This window comes from Maniola jurtina, chromosome 1 (genome assembly GCF_905333055.1).
Source record: "Maniola jurtina chromosome 1, ilManJurt1.1, whole genome shotgun sequence".
NCBI lineage: Eukaryota > Metazoa > Arthropoda > Insecta > Lepidoptera > Nymphalidae > Maniola > Maniola jurtina.
In genome coordinates, this window is record NC_060029.1 from 13,321,468 (window position 1) to 13,333,159 (window position 11,692).

Genomic DNA, 11,692 nt, shown 5'->3' on the forward strand with positions numbered 1-11,692 from the left:
TGGCATCGTGTCTCATACTATTACAGCTAGACTAATGTATGGAATTTAATTCCAATATAAAAAGACAGGTTGTAATATTAAGCGTAATGGCGTTTAAGACGTTTCAGATTACAGATTATGACATTGCCCGTAAGTTGAAAGCTAATCAAAATGTTTTAATCGATGACGCGATAACATCAGTGATGTTCATTTTACAGCAACTTGTTTATCGATAGAGTATCTTTATTTATAAAGACATTAAGCGTTTGTGGTAATTAAAAGTAGGTATAACTACTTACTTTATAGCTTCTTTCTAGATTTCATACGAATACGCATAATTTCATATAGTATTTTGTATGTACATTTAGTTACGAATTTACTAATATTTAATGTACAGGAAATGTACATGAAAACTTTTAGAATTGTAGGTACTTTAAGTAACAGATCTAAAACAAAGTGTCTAGTAGTAATTAAAAATAGTAGAAAGTCACTTAATAGCTGTATAATAAACAATAGCTGTTACTGTCACGTCATAATGTAATTTACTGCAAGTCTAGAAATCAATAGAAAGAGTCATGTTTCAGACAATGACTCATCAACACCCAGCCACAGAATCGTAGGGGACCCAGTCCAAACCCTTACTTAGAAAGCTGAAGGTTGCCACAAAAGTTTCCTTTCAATGAATAAAGCCAAATTTTCGAAATTCACACGAGCTAGGGTATAAGTAGGATTTTATTTTTCGCCGAGTGAATATCGTTATAACTTTATTATAATAATTAAATAAAGACATATAAAAAACTTGCAAAAATGACCTGTTGCGAGTGCAAACAGTGCAAGTGACATGACTTGCCAAAACTAGTTTCCACAAGTTTTATTGCTAGTGGACATTTAAATAGGTTTTTGCAATCTTTCGAATTTTAAGGAACAATTGGGGGCAAGTTACGTGGATGACTAGATGATGCCCGCGATTTCGTTTAAGTTGATTTAGATTTTTTTTAAATCCCTTCGAAATCCTCTGATTTTCCGGAATAAAAAGTAACTCATGTCCGCCCCCGGGATGCAAGCTACTGTACCAAAATTCATCAAATTGGTTGAACGGATGGACCAAGCACATTTTTGCATTTTTAATTTGTAAAACACATGAATTTTAAAACAGACTTTTAATTTTTCTAACATAAACTATAAGAGACAAGCGAGCTAATTTGAAACAAGAATAGCGATGACAGATTTTATATACATCACTATATCAAGACCTCCGAGAGTAATTTTCGATATCATAGGGACCATTGACATCAGTTATTCACATCACCAGAGGTGAATGAATTCTTCGCATTATTTTAATTGATTTGTTGAATGTTTCTTGTTAAGTGTGCCTCTATTAATTGGCATTCGGATTATTTTAGATCGTAGTTTCCTGATATCCGAGACTTTACAATAGCGGAAAAAATATGAAGTAAAAAATTTTATTTATTAAGACAGCTTAAAATAAGTTACGAGTACCAAGTGTTAGAACACAGATGGGTATTTACAGGCTAGGCTAGGGTTTGGGAAGCTATAGAAAAATAATCTACACCTTATATATACCTAAAAACCGGCCAAGTGCGAGTAAAGTCGCGCACTAAGGGTTCCGTACTCGAGTATTTTTTCCAACATTTTGCACGATAAATCAAAAACTATCATACATAAAAATAAAGCTACAGCCCTGCTATAGGGCTAACTCTAATTTAGTTCAATGGTTCTAAGAGATAGAAAATCTATTGTAATCTTCTATACTCAACTAAGCATGAAATCATTCATTAGTAATCTAACAGACAGACGATAAACCGAAACTTTATAAATACCTATGCATTTATATTTTAAACACAGCAATCGTAACACCTAAGCATAGCGCCTGACTATATTGATCACACGATATTTAAAAGGGAAAGGTATCAGTGTGCCTAGTGGGAGATTTTTAACCTATTCGATCGCGTAAAAGCTAACTGCGTTTTGTATGGAATTGAAACAGCGCCATCTAGTGACAAGAAGATGGCGCTGTTTCAATTCCATACAAAACGCAGTTAACTTTTACGCGATCGAATAGGTTAAAAATCTCCCACTAGGCACACTGACTGATCTATCAACGCACAGCTCAAACTACTAGACGGATCGAGTTGAAATTCGGCATGTAGGTAACTATGACGTAAACATCTGCCAAAAGAAGGATTTTTGAAAATTCGACGCTGTAGCCCTAATTCGCACGAGCGTTAAAAAAGCGTTGCGTTAAAACCCGGCGTTGCGCTGAAAATAAAACGTGCGCGTTAAAAAAACGTTGACGTGTGAACAGATAATTTTGAACGGATGCATTAGTTCTATTTAAACGCTTTTTTAACGGACGTTAAAAAGCTCTCGTGCGAATGAGGCCTTTGAATGTAGTCCACGCGGACAAAGTTGTGGGCATAAGCTAGGTAGTTGATCATACGATTAGTTGATTTTACTCGAGAAGCAAAAAACGTAAAGCGTAAAGCTCGACATCGGATTCGTTTTAACTCGAGGGCTCACTTGACGTTTTTGTTTGCGCCCGAGTGTTAGTCCTATGCATTCTAGAGACCAAGTGGGCTATTTAGTTTGCCGTGACAAGTGCCGGTATTATGTGAGGGCCTGAGTCTATTTTTGGAATAGAAATAGAGCAATGGGTTAATGTTGATCAAGGATGTTTTATCGATATCCTTTGCGCAACTCTAGTATTGAGGATAGATTACGTATCACACTAATATTATAAAGGAGAAAGTTTGTGTGTGTGTGTGTGTGTGTGTGTGTGTGTGTGTGTGTGTGTGTGTATGTTTGTTACTCCTTCACGCAAAAACTACTAAACGGATTGGGCTAAAATTTAGAATGGAGATAGATTATACCCTGGATTAGCACATAGGCTACTTTTTATCCCGGAAAATCAAAGAGTTCCCACGGGAATTTTGAAAACCTACATCCACGCGAACGAAGTCGCGGGTATCAGCTAGTTCAAAATAATCCAAACGTGGAAGCTAGAAAAGAACTGCGTGGTAATGAGAATCTAATTACGTTATGCATTCATCACTACCCATAATATTATTATAAAAGTGTGTTTGTTTGTTGGTTTGTCCTTCAATAAGCCGCAACGCAGCAAAGGATCGACGTGACTTTTTGCATGGACATATATTGTAGTTAGTCTTGGAAAGTAACTTAGGCTACTTATTTCTGAAAATTAGATGGATTTTTAAAAACCTGAATGTGACGAAGTCGCGGGCATCAGCTAGCTATATTAAGGCTGACATAATTTGCTTTTTTATCATATTATGGGTCAGTTTTGAAGTTTTTAAGATGCTGATTACGAAAATGATTAGGTTTTTAAGTTTCAATTTTAGATTTTCAAATCCTATATGGTGGACTTATAATATATACAGTAGGTACCTAATTTAAAAAATCTGAAGTTTCACCTTTTTCGTAAAAAATACAGGAAAATAATAACTTACTTTAATATAGCGATAGCGATTAATTGTGTCACTTTATCTTATTATGGTCTTACAGAAACTATAGGTTACCTATAACTAGTGTATTAAAACATATCTACCTAACATTACTTTAAAAACGAATTTGTTTTGTATACGTTTTTGTTATTATTAACTCAATGCTACACAAATCCTGTAGAGCGAAGTTTCATAATCTTTATGGAGTTTTGCGGAAACAGCTGCGTATTTTCATCGCGAACTCAAACAAATAGCTGAAACCCAAAAGAACTTTTCAAAAGTGTAGCATTTAGTAATATCCTTTGTCGAATACTTTTTAAACATTATTAGAAGCTTTGTCGAATTCTTTGATGTTCTTTAAGAGCTGAATATTCTTTTGAGAATTTAATTGTAAACAGACGAAATTTCGTAATTGATTCGTGCTGCTGGTTTGCTATTGTGGTGTTAAGGGTGCGGTCTCACTGAGCGTACAACTGACAGTGTCCGAGCGAAGGTCGATCGAAGATTGGCTTAAAGTGAACAAGTGTAAATTAAAAATTTATAACACCCCCGACAAGTGAAGGTAACTGACAAGATAACTGAAGAGCTGATAACTTTCAAACGGCTGAACCGATTTTCTTGGATTATAGCTAAGTATACTCTCGATCAAGCCACCTTTCAAACAAAAAAAAAAACTAAATTAAGGAGCTACGATGTCACAGACAGATACACAGATACACACGTCAAGCTTATAACATCCCTCTTTTTGGGTCGGGGATTAATAAAATAATGTGGTTTTTTAAATTTATTTTGACCATTCTTGTTGAACTTGTATAAAATAATACCTAACACTGAAGTAATGTCATACTTAAAAGTAAAAATAAATCGCCGCCCACGTGTCAACTTTTCTATTGCGCTCTTAGGTAATTATGTACCTATTTGGTGATGAGTAATGACAGTTCGTTCAATTTCGGCGCTTGCTAGAAACCTTCGGCGTCGGCCAAAACTTTGGCCCATTTAGGCCCACGACATGTGCCTAGTGAGATCGTACCTTTCATTTTGCCTACAGTTCTCAATCTCGCCAGAACATAGGTATGAATGAAACGCTATTTAAAGAATCTTAGAAAACATGGCGCTTGTCCGTGACTTTATAAATAGATTTGCAGAGAAATTACTTGTTCTGGTACAAACTGGCCACCATTTGCTACCCGTAGTTCGACCAATTACCTACCTACTATTTTTCCTCTATCCAGTTAAATCAACGACTTGTATGAAAATTACGTTGCGTGTGAGGGCAGCAAGCAGCAAGACTAATCCGCATTAGATGCATCGAAATGCTTATAATCTTATCAGAGGTCGGCGCTGACATGATCATGCACTGCATTTTCACGCAATTTTACAGCGCGCTTGATGCAAACGTCTCTCTCATTTTCAGTAAGTAGGAAAAACTGTGCCTTTTTCGGATCTTGCAACTATTAGTTCCTCTTAGCTTAATTATATCAAAAGCTTAAATATCTTGGATTCTATTCCGGAATCTCTTTTGCAAAATTTCTTACGCTTAGGGCCAAAGCATTACGACGGAGTGGAGTCGAGCAGAGTCTGTTTGATTTATCAACTAAGGTCAGCTTAGTGCACTGTAGCATACCTTCGAAATTGGTATACACTGAAAAAAAAACACGGATGTCGCACTACGCGTTTAGGCGCGCTCGTGTAAGGCACGCGCCACCGCTATTATGCTAAAGAAAATATAGCTTAGTTTACGTTGTTATCAAGAAAAATGTCGCGTCTCGGCTCAGCTTTTATCTGCCGGTGTGTATTGCACCTAACTATTAAGCAATCTCGGCTACAATATTATAATGTTTGATATAAATAACAGTATAGCGTTAGAAAAGCATGGCGGGGCAATAAATACATAGTATGTTTATAATTAAGAAAGCTTTTGACATTAATAGGGTAATAAAAGCATTTATCAGTTAAACTAGATCAACTAATCTTATCCTATAGTTAAACCAATATTTAGATTCGGTGAATAGAATAGAATAGAATAGAATAGATTTTTATTCAAATAAACTTTTACAAGTGCTATTTAATAGACTGTGAGAATAATTATGTATGTAACCAAACTGTATTTGTTTGTTTCAAATAGAGTCTCGATAGCTCAACGGTTCAGGAGCGGACTGAATTCCGAAAGGTCGGCGGTTCAAATACCACCCGTTGCACTATTATCGTACCTACTCCTAGCACAAGCTTTACGCTTAATTGGAGGGGAAAGGGGAGTATTGGTCATGATTAGCATAGCTAATAATCACACTAATATTATAAAGGAGAAAGTTTGTATGTGTGTGTGTGTGTGTGTGTGTGTGTGTGTGTATGTTTGTTACTCCTTCACGCAAAAACTACTGGATGGATTGGGCTGAAATTTAGAATGGAGATAGATTATACCCTGGATTAGCACATAGGCTACTTTTTATCCCGGAAAATAAAGAGTTCCCACGGGAATTTTAAAAAACCTACATCCACGCGAACGAAGTCGCGGGTATCAGCTAGTCTATAAAAAAATCAAAATCATGGTATACGATCACGTATTACATTAAAGTTACAGTTTAACATCTGTCCGAAAAAATTAGACCTAAAGCCCAAAAAAGTAAACTTATTTCGGAGATCGGTTCACGTGTCGAATTCGCGAACTGGTTCCCGAGAGAGACCTCTACTGACGTTTGCACTTGATGTATCAATTAATTTGCATTATGAACAGCCGATTGGGTACCATGATAGCCGTGTGCATATGCAACCGACGGGAAAACTTAGCCACAGGTTCTAATCCACGCTTACGAGTACCCATGTTGGTATTTTGGTTCAACTTTTTTGAATATGAAATTGTTCTATTTATTGTAAAAGTAGTTGATGCCAGCGGCTTCATTCACGTGAATTTAGGGTTTTGAAAATACCGTGGGAACTGTTTGATTTTCCGGTATAAACGACTTACCTAGTGAGATTGCAGTCAAGGGCTAACTTGTATAGCTGACAGGAGCTTTTTATTTGGATTCGTATCAACCACTGTTTAAAAATTACACTATGCTTCCACTTCCGTGTATAGGTAAATATGCATCATATCCTTGAAAGTAGCTTTATCAAATAACATGAGGATCTATTTATAAAAGCTCGAGATATTTATCCTAGAAATATAAGAAATGGTGACAGACTGGTAATCGCACATGGACTTTATAATGCATCTCACGAAAAATGTAGTTATGTCAAGTGTATAAAAAATACTTAGGTAATAAACTCCCTCGAGGCTTATTTGTACTATCCTTCCAACGATTTCAGAAGGATTTAAAAAAACTGAGTTTTTCTGTCATTACTAACAATCCGAACCAAGTTTCAGTAACTCATGCTCAATTTAATAACAGCCGGTTGATTGTCAAACTCGGCACACCGTCCGCACTTCACGCAGGTGCGTAAGCGATTGTTTGTTTAACACAATTAGTTTCGCGCGCGGTACTCGAATCATCTATTATTAGATACAAAACTTCACAGCCGCTTCTCCCTGTCCATCACCTGTATCAAATTGATCTTCGTTTTGCTGCACAAAAATGTATCTGATTAAAATAATCGCACATTTGACAGTTTCCGCATTTATAAGTTCCGCCAGAGAGAAAGCTTTTGACTCTAAACATTGACCTTTTGTTAAGGCTCTCTAGAAAACATCTTGTTTCAGTAGAAGACTTTTTCTACATAATATTATAATTGAAATTCATTTATTTGTGAATAAAGTGAAGATGTTGGTAAAAATGTAGATATCATATTTTATTCTGCCACAGTGTGTGTGTGCCTATAATGAATAAAATAAAATTGTACAAAAATGAAAAGGACACACTACGATCACGAATTTATTATAATATATTCTATGACCTTACAGCCATGTCATATTATGACGGTTTCACAAAGCAGCTACTTTGAGACGGCATCACAACGCTAGGAAAATAAAGCTTAGTCAAGAAAACGCTTATCATTATAATTGTGGTTAATGAAAAGAGATCATGACTCTTAGCAATGAGAAATACGACAAAGAGGGTGTTTGAGTTTTCATAATGTGTGAACAATGTGGTAGGCAATAATAATATCAATAAAATTGATTATTTAGGTATATTTGCTTATTACAGTTAAGCTTTCTAATGTGCGAGGTCTTTAGAAAATTAATTTTACTATATAGGGCACTATAAATTAATGTGCGACCCCTCTTAAACAGCTGTTTACAAGTCGCTATCAAAATTACGAACACCTGTGTTGTTATTTAGATAATTATAAAATTTGAATCAAAGCATAATGTTCTGAATATTTAGACTTAGTTTTTAGCTAATATTACTTACAATACATCGCTGGAGGATTTTAACCATTATAATCACTTAGTACAAATCATTTTCGATGTATAAAATATAAAGTTTAGATAATACCGCCTATGCAGTAGATTTTTATTCATTTGAGAGGTGAAACTTATTAAATTCACAAGTCTTCGCGCTAAACTTTTAGTTGCTTTCGGGGTATAATATCCGTATGATGTCATGTGAATTTTGGCATTTTTGTTGATATAACAAAATAAATGGCATTAAAGTCTTTTGGGACGCTTTTAATTAATAATAAGATAACATTCAGTAGGTATTTGACCAAGCATTTTATCGTAATAATTAAATTAGGTATGTCATGTATCTTTTCCAGACAATTAGGTAGTACATAAATAAGTATGGTAGAGTGCATGCAATTAACCATCACTGATACATTTGATCACATATGAATTCTTAATGAAAAATAAATATCATCGATAACCAATCTCCATAAATAAAAATCAATACATTAATTAATGTCGTATAGAGAAAACAACGCTGACACGATTTTAATTATACCCAAAACTAGATCGAGAACCGAACGGGTTCCGACTCATTAATCGCTTATCGTATTAATTCGCCCACGCGTGTGGTCAACGTATCCCCCACCTTAGCTTCTAATCACGAAGCCTAATCCGCTAAATATTAGCCAAAATAGCGCGAAAATCGTTTTGCGCTGCGCGTGCGCCGGGGTGGGCTAAGGTGAACGTCAGTCGACGTCGCGATCTCTTGCCGACAGGGATCTTACACGCAACGCCGCGAAATTCGGAGCTGTATCGATAAACGAAAGAAAATCGCTCCGGACACCGAAACAAATACCAAAAAAAAAACCTATGGTCATAGGGTGGTAACGCTGACATGGTTAGGGCGCCGGAGTAGTGATGTGCGCAGAGCGATGCGGCCTGTGCTCATAGCCGCTTGCTTACTGCTGCTTGCGCCCATCACCGATTCTTGGTGGTGAGTGTTTATTCTAGCCGTCTTCTTTACTATGTCGATGAAAGCAAAAGTTGGGACGTGATTGAGGTTAAGTTGTATTTAAGCGAGCGCTACGCAATCGGTAGAGCTTTGACTTACGCGCTTGAACATTTTATTTTGTTTTCAGACGTATTCGTTACATGTTTTCGAAACATTTTCATTATCATTCAAATATACTTAACTATCTGAATAAATATAAGGTATTATTAATTCTGTAAAATTAGTGTAAAAAAAAATTAATAAAAGCTTTTAAAACTGCTCTACACACTCGTAACTTAAGATATTTATTTCATGAACAAGAGCAGAACACATGAACAGAAATAAAAATTACTTAAAAAGTAATCGAATAAGTAGTGGGTAAGACTTCTATTTTAGCCCCTAAAAATTAACTTATTTTATATTATGGTTTGCCTGGAAATTTAAATAATTTAAGAAGAAAAACGAAAATTAAGCCCTTCCGAAAGCTTTAACAAAGTAGGTAGACCCAAGTATGTTAACAAAACATGAAAATTACGTAGCTTTTTCAGCTTACTCATATTATGGTTTGAAAGTAATAAATCTCAATACAAACGAAGCCTATCGTACATTTTGACACTGTATCATCAATTCTCACGCATTTATTTTGAGCGCCAAATCAAAATGTCAGGAGCTATGAAACAATGAGTGCAGTAAGAAGTAGGTTGTTCACTTTGAATCACTACTATCCAAAAAACTCTGTTAAGTGCGAGTCCGACTCAGAGGTTATGTACCATAAGTACAAGAAATAACTTTTTAATTTTTTTTTACGTTATCATGGCAGCCATTTTGAATTTATTATTATTTGTCGTTATAGAGGCAAATACACATTATATAAAATATTAACTCTCTACCTATTAGGTATGGTTCACGAGTTACAGCCCGCTGACAGACAGATGGACGGACGAAAGAAGAGCGGAGGCTTAGCAATAGGGTTCCGTGGCCATCCTTCGGATACGAGACCCTAAAAAAATGTGTAACTTTTTCAGGGTTCACGTATGAATGTATGGATGTGAATTTCTTTGTCCCAAGGGGTAAATTGCTCCGACATCGATGATCCCACCATAAGTTCTAAATGCCTGAACGAATTTGGATGTATGGGGTGCGTCCCCTTCCCCACCTCATACCCTGATATAGTTGATTTGATACCCGCAACTTCGGCCGCGTGGATAATTTTCCAGTGGAAACTCTTTGATTTTCTGGGATTTTTTTTTGAAATCACGGGCTATTGTTTAGTTTATAATTGCTCAAGGATGTTGATATACACGCCCGATAGGTCTAACGTCTGTCTACTGTCCGTTTGTCTGCACTCGGTTATTAATAAGCCTCATTTGTAACACTCTATCACAGCTCTATCATAGTATGACGGATTAGAAATTAAATTGGCCTGTGGTAGCTGGAACATTGTTACAGGATTAACCTACTCATAGGTACTTAATGGTTCTTTTTTAAATATATTAAACACTCGTCATCATCTTCATCATCATTATCAACATATAGACGTCCACTGCTGGACATAGATCTCTTGTAGGGACTTCCACATGCCACGGTGTTAGGTTTTTTTGAAACTGCTGCTGTTCCGTAACTACCTCAAAAAGAAAAACGGAACCCTTATAGGATCACTTTGTTGTCTGTCCGTCCGTCCGTCCGTCCGTCGTGTCTGTCAAGAAAACCTATAGGGTACTTCCCGTTGACCTAGAATCATTAAATTTGGCAGGTAGGTAGGTCTTATAGCACAAGTAAAGGAATAAATGCGAAAACCAGAAATTTGTGGTTACATCACAGAAAAAAAATTTAATATGTGTTTCAATTTTCAAAGTAAGATAACTATATCTAGTGGGGTATCATATAAAAGAGTTTTGCCTGTATATTCTAAAGTAGATATTTATTATTATTATGCGTAATAGTTTTTGATTTATCCTGCAAAGTGTCGGAAAAAATATTCAAGTACGGAACCCTCAGGGCGCGAGTCTGACTCGCACTTGGCCGGTTTTTTTAAGAATTAGGTTGATACTAGAGTTTGTGGTGGTCTACAATTCCTGCAGTTAATAGAACTTGGTGATTTAGTTATTATTACGAGATTTATAACTGGGAAGTGCAATAAAGGCGATTCTGCACGGGCTAATCCGTGTCTACTCGTACGATGGTGCCAAATGTAGGCCGCTCGCCTTTTTATTGTTCTGATTTGATTTAATGGTGGTCGCACACTGGTCGGGTCGCATTAATTATGTCGCTCGTACCAGTTATATTATGTCGTGGTTATGATTGATTTGAGAGTGTAATTACACATCGATTTCTGACAATGACTGAATTACAAAGCTTCACGTGTAGCGACAACACAAAGAAGTATCATTATCATCGTCGATAGTGAACAGGATGGCTGGACCATGAGCGAATTTGGAAGCCATGCTAGGATTTAGTACCCATTTAGTACCTGACATCAAATAATTAGTACCATGATAAATAGGGATCTTTCTACGGATCTCTTCATTCCCGATTTGATCACGTAGCGTTACTCCAAGCATAGTTCTCTCCATCACCCGCTGAGTAGGTAATTCAACTCTTTCTTCAAAGTGAATTATAGAAATACTAGATGATGTCAGTGACTCCGTCCGCGTAGATTTAGGTTCTTGAAAATCCCGTGGGAACTCTTTGCTTTTCCGGGATAAAAAGTTACCGAAGTCTATTTCCGGGGCGTAAGCTACCTCTGTACCAAATTTCATATACATCGGTTAAACGGATAGACCCTTAAGAATCTCGTAGGAATTCTTTGATTTTCCGGGAAAGAAATTAGTAGATGTCCGACTCCGGGATATAAGCTAACTCTGTACCCGTTAAAATCGCGTCAGCGGTTGAGTCGCAAAACGTAGCAGCCAGACA

General features: G+C 36.3%; 1 protein-coding gene across 1 annotated transcript in view; it reads left to right on the forward strand.

Moving 5' to 3' along the window:
- The first annotated feature begins 8,546 nt into the window (after nt 1-8,546).
- The window catches only part of LOC123877000 (protein Wnt-6), a 45,654-nt gene continuing 42,508 nt past the window's right edge, over nt 8,547-11,692 (forward strand). The window contains exon 1 of the mRNA XM_045923518.1: nt 8,547-8,779. Coding sequence (XP_045779474.1) covers nt 8,718-8,779 — 62 coding nt within the window. The 5' untranslated portion in view covers nt 8,547-8,717. The remainder of the gene's footprint in view (nt 8,780-11,692) is intronic.